We start from the raw sequence: 12334 nt of genomic DNA, 5'->3' as shown, positions 1-12334 counted from the left end.
GGCGCAGGGTGTGGGCGGGCGCAGGGTGTGGGTGGATGCTGGGTGTAGGTGTGAGCAGGGTGTGGGCGGGCGCAGGGTGTGGGCAGGTGCACGGTGTAGGTGTGAGAGGGTGTGGGCCGGCGCAGGGTGTGAGCGGGCGCAGGGTGTGGGCGGGCGCAGGGTGTGGGTGGATGCTGGGTGTAGGTGTGAGCAGGGTGTGGGCGGGCGCAGGGTGTGGGCCAGGGCTGACAGAAGCCGCTCCGTTTCCTGTTTGTTTACTGCTCTCTGCTTCTTGTCACGCTGACCTGTGAACTGCGGGAGGAATGAAGATTCACTCTCTCTCACTTCTCCTGTTCAGGTCCTGGCTGAGGTCCTGTCCTGGGATCTGCCTCCACTGACTGATAGATATAAGAGGGCCTGTGACAGTCTGGCACTGGGTAAGTGCTATAATACAGACTGAGTGTTATCACTTACTGAGAATCTCTGTAACCTGCTCCAGCAAAACAGCCCTCAAAGCTCTCTGCTTCTCCGTATCTGGATTCTCATCTATCCACCGATTTCCATTGTTCCACCATTGACAGCCGTGCCTTAAGCTCTGGGATTCCCTCCCTAAACCCCTCTGCCCCCTCCTCCTCGCTCCCCCCCGCCCCCTCCTCGCCCCGCCCCCCTCCTCCTCCTGGCTTCCTCCTCCTGGCCCCGCCCCCTCCCTCCTCTTGGCTCTGCCCCCTCATTTAAGCTGCCTATTAAAACCGTCCTCTCTTTAGCCGCTCGGTGTCAGATTTACCTTGTTTACCCTTCCTCTGAGGCTCTTTGCGATGGTTTATCTCTTATTGTGGCTGTGTAATATTCTGTCGCTGGTGTCCTTCTGCAGTGGGTTTTTTTGTCATTCCTGATCTGAGCGTCTCCCCTTTCTCAAGCTGTCAACGGCCTGGTGCTGAGGGTGTGCGACACCCAGGAGAACAGCACCTGTTTCCGATTGTCCAACCTGTCCTTGAGCACGGAGCACCTGACCCCCATCCTGCGGGCGCTCAAGCTACAGACCACCACCCGCCAACTCTGCCTGTCCGGCAACCGCCTGGGCGACGCTGCCGTGGATGAGCTGCTGGCCAGCCTGGTGACCATGCCCAACCTGACCCTGCTGGACCTCTCGTCCAATCAGATCACACATGAAGGCCTGAGGAAGCTGTGTGAGCCCAGCGCACCCTCCAGGGAATCCCCCTTTCAGGTGGGTGTCTAAACTCTATCTGTTTTGAGCTGCTCGGTTGGTGCGGAGTGTACAGGTACACATGAACGGAATGGCTGTAGTTTGTGTCTTGTAAGTTTGAAGATTACGGATGATCTCGACAGCAATGGGTGAAAGATGGAACTTTGACATGGAATCCAAGGCACAGGCATAGGCCATTCGGCCCACACTGTCAATGCTGGTGTTTATACTCTACACGAGCCTCTTCCCACTCTGATTACACCTTCCCACCTTACCTATCCCACATCCCACATATGCATTGAGCTTCCAGTTAAACACATCAATTCTATGCTTCAGCCCATCCAACAGCAAGTTCCACATTCTCACCACTGATAACGTGAAGAAATTCCTCCTAAACTCTCAAGTTGTTCTGTCGGTGCCTGTCATGTATTGATATCCTCTTGTTCTGGACTCACCCTCACGTAGAAACAGCCTCTCCTTGTAGAATCTGATAGACACTGAGATCCTCCAGACTCTGACCAGACCAGACTCTGCTCTCATCTGCTCTGTTCTTACACTTTAGGAAGGATGCGAAGCCATTGGAAAGGGTGCAGAGGAGATTCGAGGGAATAGTCTCAGGGATGAGGAACTTCAGTTACGTGGCTAAGTTGGAGAGGGTTGGGACTGTTTAACTTGGAAACGAGATGGTTGAGAGGAGATTTATCAGCCATGAATGAATGGTGGAGCAGACTCGATGGGCCGAATGGCCTAATTTCTGCTCCTATGTCTTATGGTCTTATTTGACAGGTGCTCAAAATCATGGGGGAGGGGTCTGGACAGAGTAGTTAGGAAGAAACTGTTCCCATTGGTGGAAGGATCGAGAACCAGAGGGCACAGATTTAAAGTAATTGGCAAAAGATGCGATGGAAACATGGGAAAACTTTTTCACACAGCGAGTGGTTGGGGTCTGGAATGCGCTGCCTGAGAGTGTGGTGGAGGCAGGTTCAATCGAGGCATTCAAGAGGGCATTGCAGAATTATCTGAAGAAAGCAAATTAGCAGGGTTACAGGGAAAAGGCTGGGTGAGTAGTACTAGGTGGGCTAACACCAACGCAGCAGGCTGAGCGGTCTCCCCTTGTCCTTCTCTGCCTTAAAGAGAACTCCAATTCGCCCTGGTAAACTTCCCTGTACGCTCCCTAGACATTGGCATCATTCTGAAAGGAGTGTCTAGAATTGTAACCTAACCAATCGCCTATAAAGGTGTAATGACTCCGAGTTATGGCTATAGAGCCATTTAAGGCACAGAAGGGGGCAATTGACCCCATCGCGTCCTTGCCAGCTCCCCACTGAGCATTCCAGTCAGCCCCACTAACCACCCCCCCCATCCCCATCGCCCCTCCAGTTTATTCCCTCCAAGAGCCTATCCTTTTGAAATGATTGATTGTTTTCCGCTTCCGCCATCCTTGCGGGCGGTGGGTTCCAGGTCGCTGTGTAAAAAAGATTTTGCCCACTTTCCTCCTGTATCTCCCGCCCAAAATCTTATGTCTCCTCTCGTCATTGTACTGACAGCTAATGGGAACCTTATCTAAACCTGTCATAGTCCTGTACGCCTTGGTCAAATCTCCCCTCAATCTCCTTTGCTCCACTTTAAACTGCATCTGCCATATCTTTGCCCATTTCATCAGCTACTCTGTGTCCTCTTGAAGTCTGCTACTGTCCTCCCTATTTACCGTGTTGCAAAATTTTGCATCATCCACAAACTTCAGAATTGTACTCCCTATGTGCAGGATTTGGGGTGTAACTGTTGAATAATAGTAGGTAAAGTGTGCATGTAGCCAGGCGAAAGAGACATTTCTCACACCGTGCTTTTTGTGTGGCTCCCTGCTTCTGAGGCTACAGAACCTTAACAGCACAGAAGGAGGCCATTCAGCCCATCATTCTGCACTGACTCTCCAAATGAGCATGCTAGTGCCATTGCCCTGCCTTTTCCCCATACCCCTGCACATTGTTTCCATTCAAATAATCATCTAATGCTCTCGAGTGCCTCTATTGAACCTGCCTCCACCACACTTCCAGGCAGTGAATTCCAGACCCGAACCACTCGTTGTGTGAAAAAGTTTTTTCTCCATCACATTTGCTTTTTTTGCAAATCATTTTAAATCTGTGCCCTCTCGCTCTTCACCCTGTTATGAATGGGAACAGCTTCTCCCGATCTACTCTGTCCAACCCCCTCATGATTTTGAACATCTCTGTCAACTCTCCTCTCAGCCGCCTCCTCACCAAGGAGAACAGACCCAACCTCTCCAATCTATCCTCATAGCTGAAGTTCCTCATCCCTGGAACCATTCTTGTAAACCTCTTCTGCACTCTCTCTAATGTGTTCACATCCTTCCTATCATATGCTGCCCAGAACTGGGCACTCTACTCCAGCTGAGATCTTGCTGGTAGGCAGGACAGAGACACAGGTGAGGCTGTGACCTTCCTACCAATTGATATAACCTTGCACCCACAGCACTGAGCCCTGTGTTTGACTGGTGCAATATGACCAGGTGAGAAGGGGTGAACTGACTCCCTTGTATTCAACCTCCTTGATTGGTCGCAACAAAGGTTTCCATTTCTTTTTCAGTGAGGATGTGCCTTTTCCAAAGCAGAATGCATTTAAGCTGTGAGCAATGAGGACCCAATCAAACCAGACTTTTTTAAGTCAGAGAGAGAGCAAATTTATTAACCACTAAACCCAAGAAAAATAATGAAATGCAACGTCAAGCATTCGGCCCCAGGTGCGAGCAGACACACACACACACACACACACACACACACACACACAAGAACAGGAGAAAGCCATTCAGCCCGTCGAACATGCTGCACCATTCAATATGACCATGGCTGATTGAACACTTCATTGCCTTTTACCCACACTATCCCCATAACCCTTTACATTGTTGTTCATCAGAATCTATTAATCTCTACCTTAAACATACTCACTGACTGAGCTTCCACAGCCTCTGGGGTAGAGAATCCCAAAGATTCACAACCCTCTGAGTAAAGACATTTCTCCTCATCTCGGTCCTAAGTGGCTTCCCCCTTATTTTGAGATTGTGTTCCCTGGTTCTAAACTCCCCAACCAGGGGAAACATCTGACCTGCATCTAGCCTCTCTATCCCTTTAAGGATTTTGTAGGTTTCAATGAGATCACCTCTCATTCTACGAAACTCTGGAGAATACAGGCCCAGTTTCCCCAATCTCTCTTCATAAGACAGTCCCACCATCCCTGGAACAAGTCTGGTGAACCTTCGTTGCACTCCTTCTATGGCAATAACATCCTTTCTGAGGTAAGGGGACCAAATCTGCACACAATATTCCAGGTGTGGTCTAACCAAGCTTCTGAACAATTGAAGCAAGACTTCACTACTCCTGTACTCAAACCCTCTTGTGATAAAGGCTAACATTCCAATGGCCATCCTAATTTCCTGCTGCACCTTCATGTTAAGCCTTCAGCAACTTATGGTCAAGGACACCCAGGTCCCTTTGTACATCCACACTTTCCAATCTCTTACCATTTAAGAAATACCCTGTACATCTATTCTTCTAACAAAGTGGATAACCTCACATTTTTCCACACCATATTCCATCTGCCGTCGTCTTGCCCACTCACTAAGTCTGTCCAAATCCTCCTGCAGCTGCTTTACATCTTTCTCCTCTTTGTATTCCAGAGTTTGGAGGAGTTAAACCTCAGCCTCAATCCTTTGGGTGATGGAAGCTCTCAGTTCATAGCCTCGCTCATCAGATCCTGCCCTCTACTGAGCACCCTCAAACTCCAGGCCTGTGGCCTCACAGCCAAGTTCTTACAGCATTACCGCCTCCTGCTGGCAGACGCCATGAAAAGTAAGAGCTGAATCCATTTAATGTCAGCTCCCTGCTGAGGTTTGGCCGTCTACGCCATGTTCTCTCTACGCACCTCAGTCTCTCTCTCCCTTGATCTCTCTGCGCACCTCAGTCTCTCTCTCCCTTGATCTCTCTGCGCACCACCGTCTCTCGCTCTAGGGCTCCCCCCGTGCTCCCCCGCTCTCGGGCTCTCTCCCCGCCCCCCCGCTCTCGGGCTCTCCCCGCGCCCCCCCGCTCTCGGGCTCTCCCCGCGCCCCATTGCTCTCGGGCTCTCCCCGCGCCCCATTGCTCTCGGGCTCTCTCTGCGCGCCCCCGCTCTCGGGGCTCTCTCTGCGCCTCTCCCACTCTTGGGCTCTCTCTGCGCGCCCCCGCTCTCGAGCTCTCCCTGCGTGCCCCCGCTCTCGGGCTCTCCCTGCGCGCCCCCGCTCTCGGGCTCTCCCTGCGCGCCCCCGCTCTGGGGCTCTCCCTGCGCGCCCCCGCTCTCGGGCTCTCCCCGCGCCCCATTGCTCTCGGGCTCTCCCCGCGCCCCATTGCTCTCGGGCTCTCTCTGCGCGCCCCCGCTCTCGGGGCTCTCTCTGCGCCTCTCCCACTCTTGGGCTCTCTCTGCGCGCCCCCGCTCTCGAGCTCTCCCTGCGTGCCCCCGCTCTCGGGCTCTCCCTGCGCGCCCCCGCTCTCGGGCTCTCCCTGCGCGCCCCCGCTCTGGGGCTCTCCCTGCGCGCCCCCGCTCTCGGGCTCTCCCTGCGCGCCCCCGCTCTCGGGCTCTCCCTGCGCGCCCCCGCTCTCGGGCTCTCCCTGCGCGCCCCCGCTCTCGGGCTCTCCCTGCGCGCCCCCGCTCTCGGGCTCTCCCTGCGCGCCCCCGCTCTCGGGCTCTCCCTGCGCGCCCCCGCTCTCGGGCTCTCCCTGCGCGCCCCCGCTCTCGGGCTCTCCCTGCGCGCCCCCGCTCTCGGGCTCTCCCTGCGCGCCCCCGCTCTCGGGCTCTCCCTGCGCGCCCCCGCTCTCGGGCTCTCCCTGCGCGCCCCCGCTCTCGGGCTCTCCCTGCGCGCCCCCGCTCTCGGGCTCTCCCTGCGCGCCCCCGCTCTCGGGCTCTCCCTGCGCGCCCCCGCTCTCGGGCTCTCCCTGCGCGCCCCCGCTCTCGGGCTCTCCCTGCGCGCCCCCGCTCTCGGGCTCTCCCTGCGCGCCCCCGCTCTCGGGCTCTCCCTGCGCGCCCCCGCTCTCGGGCTCTCCCTGCGCGCCCCCGCTCTCGGGCTCTCCCTGCGCGCCCCCGCTCTCGGGCTCTCCCTGCGCGCCCCCGCTCTCGGGCTCTCCCTGCGCGCCCCCGCTCTCGGGCTCTCCCTGCGCGCCCCCGCTCTCGGGCTCTCCCTGCGCGCCCCCGCTCTCGGGCTCTCCCTGCGCGCCCCCGCTCTCGGGCTCTCCCTGCGCGCCCCCGCTCTCGGGCTCTCCCTGCGCGCCCCCGCTCTCGGGCTCTCCCTGCGCGCCCCCGCTCTCGGGCTCTCCCTGCGCGCCCCCGCTCTCGGGCTCTCCCTGCGCGCCCCCGCTCTCGGGCTCTCCCTGCGCGCCCCCGCTCTCGGGCTCTCCCTGCGCGCCCCCGCTCTCGGGCTCTCCCTGCGCGCCCCCGCTCTCGGGCTCTCCCTGCGCGCCCCCGCTCTCGGGCTCTCCCTGCGCGCCCCCGCTCTCGGGCTCTCCCTGCGCGCCCCCGCTCTCGGGCTCTCCCTGCGCGCCCCCGCTCTCGGGCTCTCCCTGCGCGCCCCCGCTCTCGGGCTCTCCCTGCGCGCCCCCGCTCTCGGGCTCTCCCTGCGCGCCCCCGCTCTCGGGCTCTCCCTGCGCGCCCCCGCTCTCGGGCTCTCCCTGCGCGCCCCCGCTCTCGGGCTCTCCCTGCGCGCCCCCGCTCTCGGGCTCTCCCTGCGCGCCCCCGCTCTCGGGCTCTCCCTGCGCGCCCCCGCTCTCGGGCTCTCCCTGCGCGCCCCCGCTCTCGGGCTCTCCCTGCGCGCCCCCGCTCTCGGGCTCTCCCTGCGCGCCCCCGCTCTCGGGCTCTCCCTGCGCGCCCCCGCTCTCGGGCTCTCCCTGCGCGCCCCCGCTCTCGGGCTCTCCCTGCGCGCCCCCGCTCTCGGGCTCTCCCTGCGCGCCCCCGCTCTCGGGCTCTCCCTGTGCGCCCCCGCTCTCGGGCTCTCCCTGCGCGCCCCCGCTCTCAGGCTCTCTCTGCGCGCCCCCGCATCGGGCTCCCTCTGCGTGCCCCCACTCTCAGGCTCTCTCTGCGCACCCCCGCATCGGGCTCCCTCTGCGCGCCCCTCCAATGCGCCTGTCTGTCTTCAATTGCAACAACTTATATTTATGTTGCTCCTTTAAAAATGGTGAAAAACCTCGAGCTTCACAGAAGTGGTTAAAGTTAAAATTTGACACTGAATCATATGTTCACAGGTGACCAAAGGTTGGCCGAAGGTTTTAAGGAATTTCTCTAAAGGAGAAGGGGTAGGTCGGGGATTCCAGAGCTTAAGGGCCTCAGCAAACAGTGGGAGATTTAACATCAGAAATGTGCACGAGGCTTGAATTAGAGGAATGCAGAGATCTCCGAGGGTTGTGGAGCTGGAGGAAATTACAGAGATTGGGAGGGAGAGAAGACTTGAAGGGATCTGAAAAGGATGAAATTTTTTTAAATCGAGGCTTGGCTTGAATGGCAGCCAACGTAGGTGAGTGAACACAGGGAGGTGGAGGGAGTTAGGATATAGGCATTAGGATTTTGGATAAACTCAAGTTTACAGAGGGTGGAAGCATCTCCATATGTCTGTACAGATTGGTTTGTGTTGGTATTACTATTAATTGAACAGCCAGCAGAGATCTGGGTGCTAATGGAGAGATGCGTTGTTTACGTAGCAGTGGGGTTGGTGTGTGTTAAATGTACAGCCTTCCTGAATCCTGATCGATTTCCCTACAGGCACTCACTGGTGCTTCTGATATTTCACCTGGCAACCCACAGCTTGTGAGTTACCTGTGAAACATTTCAATGTGAATTTATTATAGACTGGCAGCAGAAAGGAAGATCCGGGAAATCTCGCGTACAAACGCTGTTGGTTCGCTTATCCTCACCAGGCTGCTGGAGAGATGGTTAAGGCTAATACTAGTAACCAGGGTTGTTGCTCCCCCAGCACTCGCCCCGCAAGGGTTATCATATGATCTCTGCCCACTGTCAGATGGTGTGTGTGTGTGTGTGTGTGTAGCCCAGGGAAGGAAGTGCTTTACAATCAGCCCCTTAGTGTGGTTGTTGGGGAGGGGGAGTGGAGACATGTTAAATGTGACCGCAGCTGTGGGTTCGAGCTACACAAGCACTCTTTTCCCCCCCACCCACCAGCCCCCGGACTGGCCTCACTGATGTTCTCCATGTTTTGTTGTTTCATCCAGGTGCTGTGCATCTGAAGACACTCTGTCTGTCCCACAACGCCCTGGGTTCAGTGGGAGCAGAGCTGACCTTGCGGAATCTACCTCACCACACCATCACCCACCTGGACATCGCAGCCATAGTTGGTACCAGCGGTGACACACCACTTATGGAGCACCTCACCAGGTACCTGTCCCAGGTGAGCCCGGAGACGCAGTGCATGCTAATCTTATTACACCAGTTCACCTTTGCGCTGTTTACTTTTGTTAAAACTCCTATAATTAAAAAGTTCTGAAGTGCAGAAACGTATTGATTATTGTTCAGTGATTGTTTAATGGAATATGTTTCACTCTCTTTGCTCTCTCTCTCTCTCTGATACCTGTGTCCAGAATGATTGCTGCCTGACCCACCTTAACCTCTCCAGGAATCGCTTGACTGATGATTCTGTCAGAGATCTCTCCAGGTAACTTGTCTTGGTATTCCATGATGCTTCCTTCCCAGTTGGAGTGTCTTCATGCCTATGAACAAATATTGATGATGACTCCCTCAGAGCTGTGCTAGTGCAGTGGTTTTGTCCTCCCTCCCTTTGTGGAAGGGCTTCATATCCGAGATGACTGATGGACAGCTGAGGAGGCAGGTCCCAAAGACAAGGATTGAACCCGTGCTGTGCTGTTGCTGTTATCCTGCACCAGACTCTAACCGTCTAGCCAACTGAGTTATCTAACATGCAATGGTTCTTTATTGAGAATTGTCATTTTTTTTTATTCGTTCATGGGATGAGAGTGTCACTGGCAAGACCAGCATTTGTTGCCCATCCCTAATTGCCCTTGAACTCGGCCATTTAAGAGGGAAGTAAAGAGTCAACCACATTGCTGTGGGTCTGGAGTCACATGTAGGCCAGACCAGGTAAGGACAGCAGATTTCCTTCCCTAAAGGGCATTAGTGACCCAGATGGGTTTTTACGAGAACCGATGACAGTTTCGTGGTCACCGTTGTTGAGACTAGCTTTCAATTCCAGGTTTATTAATTGAATTTAAATTCCACCAGCTGCCGTGGTGGGATTTGAACCCGTGTCCCCAGAGCATTAGCCTAGGCCTCTGGATTACTCGTCCAGTAACATTACCGCCACATCATCATCTTCCCCCAATTTAGTTTATTACGAATCTGGAAATAAAAAGCCAACCTCAGTAATCATGTCACATTGTCATTAAAAACCCATCTGGTTCACTAATGTTCTTTAGGGAAGGAAATCTGCAGTCCTTACCTGGTCTGGCCTACATGTGACTCCAGACCCACAGCAACGTGGTTGATTCTTAACTGCTCTCATAGACGTCTACAGCACAGAAGGAGCCCATTTGGCCCATTGTGTCTGTGCCAGTCAACAAAGACCTGACTACACTAATCCCATTTCCCAGCGCTTAGCCCTTAGCCTTGGAGGCTATGGCAACACAAGTGAATATCCAGATACTTCTTAAATGGGCTGGAGGGTCTGAGCTATGAGGAAAGATTGGAGAGGCTGGGGTTGTTTTCCTTGGAGCAGCGAAGGTTGAGAGGGGACCTGATAGAGGTGAATAAGATTATGAGGGGCATAAATAAGGTGGAGAGTTTCTGACTCAACCACCCTCTGGGTGAAAAAAATTTCTCCTCCACTCCCCTCTTAGACTTCTACTTCTTATCTTAAATCTATGCCCCTGGTTATTGATCCCTCTACTAATGGAAAAAATGCCTTCCTATCCACCCTATCTATGTCCCTCATAATCTTATACACCTCTATCAGGTCCCCTCTCAACCTTCGCTGCTCCAAGGAAAACAACCCTAGCCTATCCAATCTTTCCTCATAGCTCAGACCCTCCAGTCCAGGCAGCATCCTGGTGAATCTCCTCTGCACCCTCTCCAGTGCAATCACATCCTTCCTATAATGTGGTGACCAGAACTGCACACAGTACTCCAGCTGTGGCCTCACCAAGGTTCTATACAACTCCAACATGACCTCCCTGCTCTTGCATTCTATGCCTTGGCTAATAAAGGCAAGTATCCCATATGTTTTCTTAACCACCTTATCTATCTGCCCTGCTACCTTCAGGGATCTATGGATAAGCACACCAATGTCCGTCTGATCTTCAGTACTTTCCAGGGTCCTACCATTCATAGTGTAATCCCTTGCCTTGTTAGTCCTCTCCAAGTTACCTCACACTACTCCAGCCCTCTGATATGGCTGGGCAAGGCGCTCAGTTGTATCAAACTAAGGAGAACGGATGCCAGTTTGTTGGTGTCTCCCCATTCCAAGGATTCATTAAATCCATAATTGGGGGCAGGTACAGCATGGGGTTAGACCCAGAGTAAAGCTCCCTCTACACTTTAGGGGGAGGTGGTGGTGTAGCGGTATTGTCACTGGGATGGTAATCCAGAGACCCAGGGTGATTATCTGGGGACCCGGGTTTGAATCCCACCAGGGCAGGTGGTAGAATTTGGCTTCAATAAAAATCTGGAGTTAAAAGTCTAATGACGACCATGAAATCATTGTCGATTGTTGTAAAAACCCATCTGGGTCACTAATGTCCTTTAGAGGGAGGAAATCTGCTGTCCTTACCTGGTCTGGCCTACATGTGACTCCAGACCCACAGCAATGTGGTTGACTCTTTTTTTAAAAAAAAAATGCCCTCTGAGCAAGGGCAAGAAATGCTGGCCCAGCCAGCGATGCCCACATGAATGAATGAATTAAAAAAACTGTCCCTATCAAACACTCTCAGGACAGTTACAGCACAGGGTTAGATACAGAGTAAAGCTCCCTCTACACTGTCCCCATCAAACACTCCCAGGACAGGTACAGCACGGGGTTAGATACACAGTAAAGCTCCCTCTACACCGTCCCCATCAAACACTCCCAGGACAGGTACAGCACGGGGTTAGATACAGAGTAAAGCTCTCTCTACACTGTCCCCGTCACAGATACAGCATGTGGTTAGCTAGAGAGTGAAGAATGGTAACATTGTGCATCCCTATTTGATCTTCTACAGGTGCCTGTTACTGTGTCCATCCCTGGTATCACTGGATGTGTCAGCCAATCCTGGGATAACCACAGTGGGATTGGAAATGCTGCTAGCCGCTGTGAGAGAGAGGACTTGTGGGATTCAGTATCTCAATGTTTCAGGTGGGTTAAAGGGACACGGCCTGGTGTGCAGAACCTCATTGTGTTATGATCATGAAGGCTGAGCGTGCATTGCTGAACCTGAGCTCTATGACCCACAGGCACTCAGGCTCCTCTTTCACTCCCTGTAGGTGCCAATGCAACCTGAGCAAATGGAGTTGTTACAAGAGTGTATCTCAGCACCCACGCTGCTGTGGGAATTGGGCACCATCAGACAGAGTGTTCACACTGTCTCCATGTCTCTTGCTGGCCACTGCTTCAAGCAGAACCAGATCACTGTCAGTCTCTTACTGAAAAGCGAGACATGTTGCTGAAGCTTTTCATCTTACACTTATCAGGACAAATGCAAGAATGCCAAATTTCAAACAGGGAGAAAAGGGTGCTGATTGGTTGGGAAGTTGACTCTGGCTGAAGTGTTGTTATAGAGAAAACGATGGGGGAACTATAGGCTCCCCAAGCTCCTGGGTAATTCAAGGCTTGAACATGTTCCCTTTGTTTGCAAAGAACAGGTCCGTGCGTATGAATGTATGTGACTTGTAGCAAGCATAAATGAGCCACATTACAGGCTCTGCTGATTATTGGTTGTTACTGTAGCTATTAGCACACACAGATCGAACAGCGAGTGCTGCCTAGATGCAGAATCTTTGTCCTATATGACCCTGAGCTGAATATTTCAACCTCATTTCTTCTCCCAACGCCCAGACTGCCAGTTTCCACCTCAGTAACTTCTCCTCATCTGCCATCGCTGATCTACTACTGAAAGCCTCATC

The 12334-nt window shown here is 53.9% G+C and overlaps 1 protein-coding gene across 3 annotated transcripts in view; it reads left to right on the top strand.

Annotated features, from left to right (window-relative positions):
• Positions 1 to 12334, top strand: part of tonsl (tonsoku-like, DNA repair protein) — a 109333-nt gene that overhangs the window by 94467 nt on the left and 2532 nt on the right. For 2 of the 3 annotated variants that reach the window (XM_041184553.1, XM_041184555.1), the window contains exons 20-25: positions 338 to 416; positions 897 to 1204; positions 4875 to 5046; positions 8440 to 8615; positions 8806 to 8879; positions 11434 to 11567. In XM_041184553.1, coding sequence (XP_041040487.1) covers positions 338 to 416; positions 897 to 1204; positions 4875 to 5046; positions 8440 to 8615; positions 8806 to 8879; positions 11434 to 11567 — 943 coding nt within the window. The remainder of the gene's footprint in view (positions 1 to 337; positions 417 to 896; positions 1205 to 4874; positions 5047 to 8439; positions 8616 to 8805; positions 8880 to 11433; positions 11568 to 12334) is intronic. The other variant, XM_041184554.1, reaches the window with a different exon arrangement.

The sequence above is a fragment of the Carcharodon carcharias genome, chromosome 3 (assembly GCF_017639515.1).
Source record: "Carcharodon carcharias isolate sCarCar2 chromosome 3, sCarCar2.pri, whole genome shotgun sequence".
Lineage (NCBI taxonomy): Eukaryota > Metazoa > Chordata > Chondrichthyes > Lamniformes > Lamnidae > Carcharodon > Carcharodon carcharias.
The sequence above is the reverse complement of the archived record's forward strand: the minus strand, read 5'-3'. Positions and strand labels throughout refer to the sequence as shown.